Source organism: Carlito syrichta, unplaced genomic scaffold (genome assembly GCF_000164805.1).
Source record: "Carlito syrichta isolate Samal-C Ts95f unplaced genomic scaffold, Tarsius_syrichta-2.0.1 Scaffold312595, whole genome shotgun sequence".
NCBI classification, from domain to species: Eukaryota; Metazoa; Chordata; class Mammalia; order Primates; family Tarsiidae; genus Carlito; species Carlito syrichta.
Window position 1 is genome coordinate 99,885 of NW_007256691.1, and position 14,572 is coordinate 114,456.

The 14,572-nt window shown below is 37.2% G+C and overlaps 1 protein-coding gene across 1 annotated transcript in view; it reads right to left on the reverse strand.

The window, feature by feature from the left end:
* LPCAT2 (lysophosphatidylcholine acyltransferase 2) overlaps positions 1 to 14,572 on the reverse strand; it is an 89,471-nt gene that overhangs the window by 65,976 nt on the left and 8,923 nt on the right. Inside the window, exon 2 of the mRNA XM_008069956.1 lies at positions 2,008 to 2,147. Coding sequence (XP_008068147.1) covers positions 2,008 to 2,147 — 140 coding nt within the window. The remainder of the gene's footprint in view (positions 1 to 2,007; positions 2,148 to 14,572) is intronic.

Genomic DNA, 14,572 nt, shown 5'->3' on the forward strand with positions numbered 1-14,572 from the left:
AATTTTTAAAACATATTCTGTTTTTTGGGGGGGTATCATTAGATACCTCATATGTGTATCACCCATGAGGTATTTAATGAGAGATCTAAAAAATGGGCTTCCTATTTAATTCTCTCAACATTCTTGTAATAACGCAGTGAGGAACCACTAGCAACTAGCTCCTAGGAAGTTTCTGAGACTTTTATTTAACAGCAAGAAGTGAGATACAGAAAACCAAAGTACTTTTCCAAAGAGCACAGGGACTGTATTTCCCTTTCTTCCCCTTTACTTTAGAGATGAGAACTTTATTCATGTAAGGATGCAAAGTATACTCCTTTATCGAATTTCCATACCTCTTAGTTTTTTATCTATAGTGATTTTAGCTTCTGATAACTACGCTTATCCCATATTAAAAGCCATTAAAAACGTCATTTAAGTGTCTAAAAAAAGCTTAAAGTCTGGTCTCACATATTAACTTTGATAACTATCTGTTTGAGAGGAGAAAGAGACACTGGTTTAATTGACAAAAGTAAAATTTTCTTTTCTAACATTATATCTATTTTTTTGGATTCTTAGACTATTCCTTCCATCATCCAAGCTATTCATAAACCACTAACAATAGAAACCAAAGAGATAATCTGAAAAGAATTCATGAGTCATGAAAAACATCCCTTGAAGTGTTGTTTTATACCAACAACCTTGAGTTATAAAACAAAGGAGTATAATTTGCAAGAACTGAGATTCCTCTGGGGTATTGCCAGCACTGGATTCATTTCCACTTCAAACCAGCCTTGTGTTTGATACTGACATTTGTTCACTAGGACATGAATTGAACAGCAAACTGCATATTTCTTTAAAAGTTTCTAGAACAGTATTTCTCAAAAATTTTGGAGGATGTATTCACACGAGATTTGGACAAAAAAAAATTCTTGCATAAAAAAATGCACAATTTCAAAGAGTAAACAATGTCCTAAAACAATTTCAATGCCCTAAAACCCATCTACAGATTTGGAATTCACATGTTATCCATGGAGTCCACATTAAGAGGCCCCACTTTTTTTGTTGTTTTTTTGTTTTGTTTTGTTTTTGAGTTGGAGTCTCACTCTGTCACCCAGACTGGAGTGCAGTGGCTGCTCCTGGTCACCGCAGCCTCGACCTGCTGGGCTCCGGTGATCCTTCCGCCTCAGCTTTCCAAGTAGCCAGAATTACAGGCATGCGCTACCATGCCCGGCTGATTTTTTGATTTATTGTAGAGATGAGGTCTCGCTGCCCAGGTGGGTCTCGAACTCACGGGCTCAGGCAATCCACTCACCTCAGCCTCCCAAAGGCACAGGATTACAGGCTGAGCCACCAAGCCCGGCTGAGGCCCCACTTTTAAGACACACAGATGGCAACAATTTGATTATGCCCAATAAGAATGAACTTTTACCAGAAACTTTGTTAGTTCATGATCAGTCTGTTTTCTAATACTATCCTAATCAGATAATACCTGAGAAGCTGTTTCATTCTGCCTCAATTCTAATGTCTAAAAAAACTAAGCTATACCAATTAACAATTAATTGTCATTAATAATCACTAAAGTAATTAATAATAATACAACTGATCTACTTAATTATATCACTGCAGAAAGCATATGTATGAGGGACAAAAGTAAATGTGAAAACCAAAAAAAGAGCAAAAGAAAGCATTATTTTGTAACTTCAATGTCTTTAGATATACTAATTGTGTAACTTTAAGGGATGTATCACTTTTTGGCAGTAATTCAGAAAATAAAATGTTTTGACATTAAGAAATTACAGTTTCAACAGAAGTTTATCATAAGGTGCTTGGGTAGTAATTTCCACATATTTCTAAATTAAGACCAGTTTTATCTGATAAATAAAAATAAATTATTAAAATTGAGCAGGTATTAGTTAGATACAACTATTGATCACTAAACTATAATAAGTCTTTTTTATATTGATTTAATATATCTTAATTTATCTTAATTTAATATTATGTTCTAACTTTTGAACCTTTTTTTCTTACCTCCTCCAACCAGTTATTGGGTGGGTCAGCTTTTCAGGACAGAATGCTGTTGAAATTACAGCAAATGGCCATGCCAGTAATAAAATTAATGCAACCAATAAGACACGAATTGGAAGCAGGAAAATTCCAAGAAGGAAAATCTGAAAGTTAAAGGTGATAAAAATAGGTGAGTGGACATTATTTTAATGCATAGCTATCAAACAGAAACATGTAACAGGAAAGTTTTATGCTGTTAATACATTCAATTAAGGATGAATTACTTACTGTCCTGTAATAGAAAAGGATTTAAGCACAAAGAAAAATAAGATACCATATCTGACCTCACAAAGCCTACTATGTAACAAAAGAAACAATGAAGAACACCATAAGATCTGTATATCTATGAAAGTGGATAGAGTTGTAGCCAGAACAGTCTTGCAAGATAAGCAGGCGCTAGCAAGGTATGATGGAGAAATTGCTTTTTGAGAACTACAGGTAGAAGGAAGAGTGAAGACATTCGTGTTAAGAAGTAAATGCATTGTTTTATTTATCTGCCAGGCAAATAATAATAAGGAGACAGAGGAAATGAAAGTAAAAAATAAAAATGAAAAATAAATAAGAATAGCAAATAATACATAAGTGGCTACTACACTCTAAGCACTTGGCATGTAGTAACTTACTTAATTCTTACAACCTTAAGTTCAAATTTTTACATACAAGAAAGCAGTGGCACAAAAGGAGTTAAATTAAATTGCTTAAGATTACAAAGTTAGTATGTGGTAGAACCAGGATTTGAACCCAGTTTGGTTGTAAAGTCTTTACTCTTAATTCTTATTGCTTATTAAGTAAAATAGACTGCCCTTTTGTATAACACATCTTTTTTTTTATGAGTCAATTACACTACTCAAACAGTATTATCATTTTTCTGTCTCTACTGGTCCTTAGATGAATCTGTGCATAAAGTAATTTACAAAAAATGACAAAAATATTCTATTTATCTGATCTCTGTCAAGTTATTTGCATGCATATGTGTTTTGGAGGTACAAATTACATACAAGAAAATGTACAGATTTATTTTTCTTGCCTAATTGCCCTTGCTAGAACCCCCAGTGCGATGCTGAATAAAAGTGATAAAAGTAGACATCTTTGTCTTGTTTCTGAACTTAGAAAAAATATTTTGTTTTTCACTATTAGGTATAATATTAGCTAGTTTTCACAGATGCCCCTTATCAGGTTGAGAAATTTACCTTCCATTTTTAGCTTATTGAGTGTTTTTTTTAAAAATTATGAAAGTGGGTCAAATCATGTTCCTGTGTCTACTGAGATAATTATGTGCCTTTTATTCAATAAATATAGTACTCATATTGATTAATTTTCCTATGTTGAAAACAAGGTTTCATTTCCTGAGATAAATCCCACTTTGCCATGTTATAATCCTTTCTATAAGTTGTTGGATTCAGTTTGATAGTATTTTTTTTTAGGGCTTTTGCATATATGTTCATAAGGGATATTGGCCTGTAGTTTTGTTTTTGTGATGTCTTTTTCTGGTTTTGGTATCAGGGTAGGACTGGTCTCATAGAATTAGTCAGGAAGCTCTCCCTCTTATGTTTTAGAAGAACTTGTGAAGGATTAACTATTATTTAACATGTTGGTAGAATTCATCAGTGAATCTACCTGATATGGCCCTGAGCTTTTCTTTGGGAGATTTTTTAAATTACTAATTAATCTTTTTATTTTAAATAGGTTTACTTGAATTTTTATTTACTTTTCAGTCAATTTTGGTAGTTTGTGTCTTTCTAGGAATTTCAACATTTCATCCAAATTATATAATTTGTTACCATGTAATTGTTCATATTATTCTTTATAATCCATTTTATTTTGGAAAGGTCAGTAGTATTGTCCTAGTTTGAATATATATATATATTTTCCAGACAATTTGCCAATTTTTTTCAGAATACCAACTTTTAGTTGTTTTGTTTTTTCTATTGTCTGTTCCTTAATCCATTTATTTTTGCTTTAATCTTTATTATTCACTTATTCTTGCTTTAAGTTTAGTTTGTTCTTTATCCTAGTTTTTTACGGTAAAAAGTTATGATAATGATTTAAAAGCTCTTCCTCCCTTCTCTTCCCTCTCCTCTCCCCCCCCATTTTTTTTGAGTCAGGGTCTCACTCTGTCACCCAGGCTAGAGTGCAGTGGCACAATCACAGCTCACTGCAGCCTCCAACTTCTGGGCTCAAAGGATCCTCCTGCCTCTGCCTCCTGGATAGCTGGGACAACCAGCACGCACCATCACAACGAATTTTTTGATATTTTGTAGAGATGAGATTTCACTATGTTATCCAGACTGGTTTCAAACTCCTGGACTCAAGCAATCCTCCTGCTTTGGCCTGCCAAAGTGCTGGGATTATAGGCATGAGCCACAATACCAGGCCTCTTCTTTCTTTTTTAATGTAGGCATTTAGAACTATAAATTTCACTTTAAGCACTACTTTAGTTGAATCTAATAAGATTTTGTATATTTGTCTTCATTTTATTTATCAAAATATTTACTAATTTTCTTATGACTTCTTTTGACCATTGGGTATTTACAAGTAGCTTAATTTCTACATATTTTTGAAGTTCCCAAATTTTCTTCTGTTATTTATCTATAGTTTCAATCCATTGAGTTCAGAAGACATTGCTTTGTATTATTTTATCATTTTATTCAGACTGTTTTATGGCCTAACATATGATCTATCTTGGCAAATGTTCCATGGACACTTGAAAAGAATGTGTTTTCTGCTGTTGCTGGGTGGCATGTTCTACATATATATCTGTTAGCTCTATTCAGTTTATAGTATTGTTCAAGACTTCTGTTTTCTTGTTGGTACCGTCTCATTGTTCTACCTTCTACCATCATTAAAAGTGGGTAACTGAAATCTCTATTATTATTGATTTTCTATTTCACCCTAAAATTCTGTCAGTTTTTGTGTATTTGGGGCTCAGTTGTTAGGTGTATATATGGTTATAATTATTGTATCTTCTTAATGAATCAGCCCTTTTTATCATTATAAAATTAATATAGCTACTCCAGTTCCCTTTTGGTTGCTGTTTGTATGATATATTATTTTCCATTCTTTTTCTTCCAACCTATTTGGGTCTCTGAATTTGAAGCATGTTTCTTTTAGAAGGCATATAGTTGGATTATGTATTTTTATCTATTCTGCCAATTTTCCTTTTAACAGAATTGGCTAATCAATTTATATTTAATGTAATTAATATTTATTTAATGTAATTAATCAATTTATATTTAAGGGAATATTTACACATGCCATTTTGCTATTTGTTTTCTATATATCTTCTTATGTCTTTTTGTTGTTGTTTCTCTATGACTCCATTGCTGTCTTCTTTTGTGCTAAATAGATGTTTTCCAATATATCATTTTAATTCCCTCATTGTTTCTTTCACTATATATTAAAATGTATTTGTTTAGAGAGTGCCCTAAATGCTGCCATCTTAACTTACAATAATCTGGTTGGGATCAACCAACTTAATTTCAACTGTATATAAAAACTATGCTCCTATAGCTCCATTTTCTCCCTTCTTCTATTTGCTATTATTGTCATAAAAATTATGTCTTTATACATTACATAGCCATCAACACAGATTTATAATTATTGCTTTAGGTAGATGTTAAACCAGATAGAAAAAAAAATTTCAAACAGAAATAACATTTATACTGTCCCATAAAGTTACCTTTACTAATGCTGTTTGTTTATTTATTTATTTCAGAGTTGTGGGGTATATGTAAGGCTTTACTACATAAGTAAATTGCATGCAGGTGAGGTTTGGACTTCTAGCAAACTTTCTTTCCCAGCAGTAGACTGTTGGGAGCGGGCCATGGAGGCCCACCTGAACGTTAGGGATCAAGGTGGGCTGTGGACCCCGAGACCACTAGGATGCGTTTGGGAGCTGTTGACCCCATTCCCTCCACCCTTTTTCATTTTAGCCAAAAGGATCTCTGCCTACCTAAGTTGAAGGCTCTGTGACTGTGACAGACATGGCTCACTCTAGAAACTCATTGTTCCTGTTTTCCATGAACTGTGGTTTCGGTTTAGGTATTAGATATAATTTAAACTCAAGTCACATTTGGGAACCTTTAATACGGTACAAGCTTATTTATAAGATTTAAAAGTATATTTGTAGAATTAGTATATACATATGGAGAGCTATTTTCAGCTTTAGATGGTATAGATGATTATCTAGAGTTACCAGAAATGGCCCAGCACGAACTTTGGGCTGGGCCACGTTCCTAAGGGCCCAGCATGTACTTTGGACTGGGCTGCATTCTTTTAAACCAGTTTTAGCTACAGTTAGTGTAGGGTTTTTCTACTTATTATAGAAATTGAATTTATTTTATTCATAGAAAGTGTTGTAGAATAGGTCATGCTAACGTCAGGGAATTATGTTAGTTCAAGCATGATCAATCATGATATTTTGAGGCTTAATAAGAATACAGCTAACTTTAGAAATTTCATTGTTCCCATTTTCTACTATTGTGATTTTGGCTTTAGTACAATTTACAGTTTATATTTGGGTTTTATTTTTAGAAGCTTTATTGCTGATGATCAGCTTTATATATTAGGATTAGGAATTAGAAACCTTTATAGAAATAAAGATAGATATATAGGATTTTAGAACAGCCATTTTGTTAAGAGGATGTAATCAATTGTTCCTAGAAATGGCCCAGCGTGATCTTTTGACCGGGCCACATTCTTAGGAACTGGGTTGGGCTATAATTAAGAGTTTCTATAGTGTAGGTAGAATTAGCATAAAATAGAAAGGAATTAAGATTTGTTAGTCATTAGGTGTTGTGTATGCATAAGTTTTAAAAGTTATTGATCATTGGAATATTATGATGTTAGAAACTGTTGTATTGCTTTTGATATTAACCAAGCATGAGGAACAGTAAGATAATTTTGGGATTGCCCTTCCTCATGCTTGAGGATACACCTGGTGGATGGGGGATGCCCCTCACCCACCTGGCTTTGTGTTCATGTAAATGTCTTGTGATTTGATTGGGATTGTCCTTCCTCATGCTTGAGGGAATGCCCGGTGGGTGAGGGATGCCCCTCATCCACCTGGCTTTGTGTTCATGTAATGTCTTGCAATTGTCCTTCCTCATGCCTGAGGAAACACCTGGTGGGTGGGGGATGCCCCCTCATCTGGCTTTGTGTTCACGTGAAAGTCTTGTGATTTAACCTGTGAAAATTTGGGATAAAAGGCTTACAGTTTGTCCCATTAAATGGCTTCTGCACTAGACAGAGTCCGGTCTCTTTCTTTCTTTCTTTCTTTTAATAGCTATCCTACAGAATTGGCTTCTGCACTAGACAGAGTCCAGTCTCTTTCTTTCTTTCTTTTAATATCTATCCTACATAATCGGCTTCTGCACTAGACAGAGTCCAGTCTCTTTCTTTCTCCCCCCTTTTTCTTTCTTTCTCTTATCTCTCCAGAATAATCGCCTATGCCACCACACCTCCCAAGGGACCCGCTAAATCTCTTTGCAGGGGCTGGTCCCCCGCAACTGGCGCCCAACATGGGGCACGAACCCACGACCCTGGGATTAAGAGTCCCATGCTCTACCAGGGACCCCCTAAATCTCTTTGCAGGGGTTGGCCCCCCCACAGCAGACCTGGTACCCAGTGTATGGTTGTTTGCCCCTTATCCCTCCTCCCTTCATCCCTCCTTTAGCAGTGTTATTCCCACTCATGTGTCTGTGATGAGGGCCTGCTTCTTTGTAAGAACATGCAGTATTTGGTTTTTTGATTTGGTGATAGTTCAATTAGAATGGTGGTCATGAGCTATATACACATTTCTGCAAAGGATATGATTTTGTTCTTCTTTGTTCTTCTTTATGGCTGTGTAGTATGCCATCATATATATGTACCACATTTTCCTTATCCAGTCCACTTTTAATGGGCATCTGGGTTGGTTCCATGTTGCTGCAGTAAACATATGTATACAGGTATCTTTCTGGTAGAGTGGTTTATATTCCTATGGGTATATTTCCAGAAGTGGGATTTCTAGATCAGATGGTAGTTCAATTTTTAGTTCTTTAAGAAAATGTCACAATACTTTCCACAAGGGTTGAACTAGCTAGCATTCTCACCAAAAGTATAGAAGCATTCCCTTTTCTCTGTAGCCTTGCCAACATCTATTGTTTTTTTGACATTTTAATGATACCTATCCAGACCAGTGTGAGGTGATAGCTCATTGTGGTTTTAATTTGCACTTCTATGATTAGTGAGGCTGAGCATTTTTTCTTATATTTGGTGAATGAATGAATATCTTCCTTTTATAAATGTCTGTTCATCTCCTTTGCTTTTTTTGTAATGGTTTTTGTTTTCATGTCAATTTATTTGAGTTTCTTGTAGATCCTAGATGTTAGGCCTTTGTCAGATGCATAGTTTGCTAATATTTTTCCCATTCTGTGGGTTGTCTCTTTACTCTCTTGGTGGTTTCTTTTACTGTATAAAAACTTTTTGGCTTGATAAGTTCCCAACAGTCAATTTTAGATTTTGCTGCATTTGCTTTTGAGGATGTGGTCATGAAATCCTTGCCTAGTCCAATGTCCAGGAGGGTGTTCCCTAAATTTTCTTCTAATATTCTTACAGTTTGCAGTTTCACATTTAAATCCTAGAGGCATTGTAATTTTTTTCTGATGATAGGTAGGGGTCCAGTTACATTCTTCTGCATGTGGTTAGCCAGTTTTCCCCAGTTTGCTAAATAGAGTTTCTCCATTCCTCAATGTTTGTTTTCATTGGCTTTGTCGAAGATGACTTGGTTGAAGGTCCATGATTTTATTTGTCTGTCCTGTTCCATTGGTCTATGTGTACAATGCTGTCTTGGTTATTATAATCTTATAGAAAAGTTTGAAGTCTGGAAGTGTGATGCCTCCAGCTTTGTTTTTTTTTTTTTTTTGCTGAGGATTGCTTAACTATTTGGGCATTGGTTTGTTTGTTTCCATATGAATTTCTGTATTGTCTTTTTTTAGGCCTGTGAAAAATGATATTGGCAATTTGATAGAAATTGCACTGAATCTGTAGAGTGCTTTGGGTAGAATGGACACCTTGATGATATTGATTCTTACAATCCATGAACACAGAATGCTTTTCCAGTTGTTTGTGTCATCCTAGATTTCTTTTGTAGTTCTCATTGTAAATGTCTTTAACCTCTTTGGTTAGGGGTATGCTGAGGTATTTTATTTTCTGTGGCTATTGTGAATTGAATTGTGTTTTATATTTGGTTCTCACCCTGCTTTTTGCTGGTGTATAGAAATGCATTATTTTGCACATTGATTTTGTATCCTGAGACTTTACCAAAGACTTTATCAGTATGAGGAGGTTTTTGACAGATGTTCTAGGGCTTTCTAGGTATAGAATCATATCATCTGCAAAGACAGATAACTTAACTATCTTTTTTTCCTATTTGGATGCCCCTAATCTTTCTCTTGCCTAATAGCTCTGGCTAAGACTTCAAGTACTATGTTGAATAGGAGGGGTGAGAGTGGTCATTCTTATCTTGTTCCAGTTCTTGGGGAGAATGCTTCCAGTTTCTGTTCGTTAAGTATGATGTTGGCTGCAGGTTTGTCATAGATGGTTCTTATTATCTTGAGAAATGTTCCTTCAATGTCTAGGTATTCAAGAGTTTTTATCAAGAAAGGCTGTTGTGGAGTGTAAACTAGTGCAACCTCTGTGGAAAGCAGTGTGGTGATCCCTAAAAGCTCTAAATATCAACAAAAAAAAAAAAAAAAAAAAAAAAAAAAGAAAGAAAGGCTGTTGTTTATTGAATGCTTTTCCTGCATCTAATGAGATAATCATGTGGTTCTTGGTTTTACATCTGTTTATGTGAAGGCTTATGTTTATTGATTTACTTATGTTGAACCAGCCTTGCATCTGGGGAATCAAGCCCACCTGGTCATTATGGATAATCCTTGAAATGTGCTGTTGGATGCAATTTGCTAGAATCTTGTTGAGAATTTTTGCATCTATGTTCATCAAGAAAAGTGGCCTGCAGTTTTCTTTCCTTGTTGGGTCTTTGCCATTTTGGAGTATCAGGATGATATCAGCTTCATAGAATGAGTTAGGGAAAATTCCTTCCTCCTCAATTGCCTAAAATGCTTTCAGTAGCATTGATAACTCTTCTTTGTACATCTTATCTTATAGGATTCAGCTGATAAACTATTTGGCCCAGGGCTTTATTTTTGGTGAGGTTTCTTATTATTGTGTTATTTGGATTGTTACCAGACTGTTTAATGGTTTCAATTTCTCCATGTTTCAATCTTGGGAGGTCATGTGAATCCAGGAATTTCTTCATTTCCTCCAGAGTCTCTAGTTTATTTACATATAAATGTTCATAGTAATCTCTAATAAGCTTCTGAATTTCTCCAGGGTTAGTTGTAACATTGCCTTTTTTTTCTTTCTAATTGTGTTTATTCAAATTTCTCTCTCAATTTGACCAGGGGTCTATCAATCTTATTTATCCTTTCAAAGAACCAGCTTTTTGTCTTATTAATTCTTTCTATGTTTTTTTGGTCAGTATCTCATTCAACTGTGACTTTAATAGTTTCAATTTTTCTACAAATAACAGGATTAGATTGCTCTTGATTTTCCAGCTCCCTTAGGTGTGATGTTAGGCTGTTTACTTGAGATTCCTTCATTTTCTTGATATGTGCATGCAATGTTATAAACTTCCCTCTTAGCATCACTTTCATGATATCCCAGAGGTTTTTGTGTATTGTGTCTTTGTTTTCATTTGTTTCTAGGAATCTTTTTATTTCTGCCTTGATTTCTGTGTTAACTTAAAAGTTATTCAGAAACATGTTTAATTTCCATGTATGTGGGTGTTTGAAGGAGCTCCTGCCTTTGAGAGTATTTATTTTTATTCCACTGTGGTCTGGGAAAATGCTTGATATGATTTTGACCTTTTGAAATTTGTTCATGCTTCATTTTTATGACTGAGTATATGGTTGATCTTAAAGTATATTTCATGTGCTGATGAGAAGAATGTATATTCTGCGGTTGTTGGGCAAAATGTTCTGTCAATGTCTATTAGGTACAATTGGTCAAATGTTAAGATTCCAGATTTCCTTGTTAGTTTTTTGCCTTGATGATCGGTCTAAGCCTATTAGTGGGGCATTGAATTCTTTGATTATAATTGTATGGTTGTCTGTGTTCTCTTTTAGTTTAATTAGCAATTGTTTTATAAATCTTGGTGCTCCTATGTTGGGTGCATATATATTTAAGATGAATATATTAATATCTTGCTGGTGAATTGTACCTTTTATGTAGTGTCCTTCAGTGTCCTTTTAAACTTTTATTGGCTTAAAGTCTGTTTCGTCTGATATAAGAATAGCTACTCCTACTCTTTTTACTTTTCCATTTGCCCAGAAGATCTTTCTCTAGCCCTTTACCCTGAGCCTATAAGTGTCATTTGCAGTGAGATGTGTTTGCTGGATGCAGTAGAAGGATGGATATTCCTTTATCCAATTTGCCACCCTGTGCCTTTTGAGTGGCATATTCATTCCATTCACATTTAAGTTAATTACTGATATGTGGGGGTTTATTCCTGTCATATTGCTATTAAGAGGCTGATTGGCTTTTTAGGTTTGTGGTTGATCTGTATGGTCTGTTAACTCTGTGCTTGCCTGTGCTTTTGTGATGGGTAGAACCATTCTTTTGTTTCTGTGCTTAGAACTTTCTTAAACATCTCCCAAGAATTCTCTTAAGCTGGTCTGGAGGTGGCAATCTCTTAGGGATTTTCTTTAAGAATGTTTTCTTTAAGAATGTTAAAGCTGGGCTCAGTGGCTCAGCCTGTAATCCCAGCATTTTGGGAGGCCGAGGTGAGAGGACTGCCTGAGCCCGCAGGTTCAAGATCCACCTGGGCAACTTGGTGAGACCTTGTCTCTACAATAAATCAAAAATTAGCCGGGCATAGTAGCATGCACCTGCAGCTCTGGCTACCTGGAAGGCTGAGGCGGAAGGATTGCAGGAGCCCAGCAGGACAAGGTTGCAGTGGCTGGGAGCATGCCACTGCCCTCCAGCCTGGGTGACAAAGTGAGACTCCAACTCATAAAAAAAGAATGTCAGAGATGGGATCCCAGTCCCTTCTGGCTTGTAGAGTTTCTGCTGAAAAGTCTGCTGCAGTTCTGATGCGTCTTCCTTAATAGATGGTCTTTCCCTTCTCTCTGGCTGCTTTCAGAATTGTTTCTTGTGGAGATGAATTATTATGTGTCTTGGGGATGGTCTTCTCAGGTAATAACTTGCTGAATCTCTTGCATCTGCATGGCCAGCCCTCTAGTGAGATGGGGACATTTTTCTCGGATGACCTCTTGAAAGGTTTGCTCCAGGGTGTTCTCAGTTTTTTCTTCTCTCTCAATGATGCCAATAATTTGATCAAGCTCTGAGATTCTTTCCTTCTGCGTGGTCACTTCTGCTATTAAACCTTGTCATTGTGTTTTAAAATTCCAGGAAAGAATTCTTCATTTCCAGGAGCTTGGGTTGGATCTTTCTTATATTGGCTAGCTCAGTTTTTATTTCCTGTACTTTTTTGTTGTCTGAATTATCTGATTCCATCTTCTTATGGTCTCCTTGACTGTCTTGGCTATCCATAGTCTGAATTCTATGTCTGTCATTAGGGACAGGTTGTTCTAGATGGGTTCCATTGCTTGGGATCTGGGAAGTCCTTTTGCAACTGTTGACTCATTTAGGCTTTGGGGATTGCTGTGTTTTTTCCACTGGTTCTTCCTCATCTGTGTGGGCAGACTCTCTTTCTTTCTATATTTAGTTAGTTAGATAAGGCTGCTAATGTTGGGGTAGCCTTTTGTGGGATTTATTTTTAACCCACAGGGTGCTCCCCTACTGTGGTGCACTTGCCCTTTCCCTGAAGGTGGTAGTCCATGAGGACCTGATCACTGTCGTTTCTGTTGCTGTTCTGGGTCTAGCTGCCCTATGAGGTTGTCACTATTTGTCTGGTGCTGGAGAATGCTGCAAGGTATCCAGTGTTGTGGAGGCACAGGGCTAAATTCTAAGGGGAGTTGGTCACCAACATCTCTGGAGGACTCTCTGAAGACGCTCTCTGATGCCTTAGTCTATAGACTCATGTGTGAGATGTATGGTAGTATGGGCTTTGTTCTCATCTCCTCAAAAGCTACATATTATTATCTCAGATGTTGTAATAGGTTGTTCCAGTTGACCTCCAGCCAGGATGTGACACTTTCAGAAGACAGCCAACTGTAATGGTGGCAACAGGCTTTTTTGCTTGGCCTGTTTCCCCAGGAATATGCAGAGAACCTAGGTGATGGGTGGGACTATGGGAACTCCCAAAGTTTCTCAGTCCCCCCATTTTCGAGGGGGTTGGGAAGGAAAAGCTGGATAGGGAGGGCTAGGTTAGACTGGACTGTTCTCCAGGTCCCTATCTGCAGGCATAATTGGTTCCTTGGCCACTGAGGCCATGCTACAGGGATGGCTGAGCCATTTCTGTTGTACTAAAGAGTTCATAAATGGAGACAGGGGTTTCCAGGATGACAGTACTCTACCCACTGCCACCTCTGGCTCCTCTTCCCTTGTCTAAGACTGTCTGCACTCATAACTCAAAGTTTCTTTCCACAGCAATGTTTTTCCCATGGGTTGGTACTAGCTGGTCTGTATTCCAGCTCCCCAGTTGTGCATACTCAGTGGAATCAGGAAAAGGGGGGTCCCCTGGCCATTGTGGCAGCACTGCATTTGTTGCACAGAAGTGTTCATGCAGGGAGAGAGGAGTTACCAATATGATAGACTCCTCCTGGTTTCCCTTCCCTTGCTAGAGGCTGTCTGCATTCAGAACTCAAAAATTATTTTAGCAACATTTTCTTGCTGCAGCTTGCCCCAAACCAGAGCTGCCTGCAGTTGTGGAGCTTGCTCTTGAGGTGAGTAAAGGTAGCCGGGCTGGGGTCTTACTGGGCCTGGGAACTGGTCACCAATTACAGCCTGCAGAGGACAAGTTCTCAGAGATGATTTGGCTATAGGCATTCAGAGTTCAAATGGGTTCCCAGCTCCACATGGGCTCTGGTAGCATGCAGCTGTGCCATATCCAGGCTGGTTCCCATGTTTGCAGGGTTGAGGGGAGGCTCCTGGTCTATAGTGGAAGCGAGCACCAAGTTCTTAATCTCCCACACTCACCATTTTCCACATCCAGAGGCTGCTCTGTTTCCAACATGACCTGGGTAGGAAGGGGCTTCCTGGCTCCAAAACAGGCTGCCCATTGTCTCGCCTCCCTGCTCTCTACATGTCCCAAAGGTCTCCTGCAGGTTGTGGGGTGTGCCCTCTGTCTCAACCTGCTCCAGCTGCTGGGGCTCTCTTCCTTAGTTTGCTTCATGAGAGAGGCACCAGTTGACTGCTTCTAGGTGGCCATCTTGAGTCCCCTGTTTATTTTTTTCATGTGGATTTGAGTTACTGTCTAGTATCCTTTCATTTCAGTCTGAGGGATTCCATTTAATATTTTCTTAGGGCACATATGCTAGTGACAAATTCTCTCAATCTTTGCTCATTTCTATTTCATTTTTGAAGG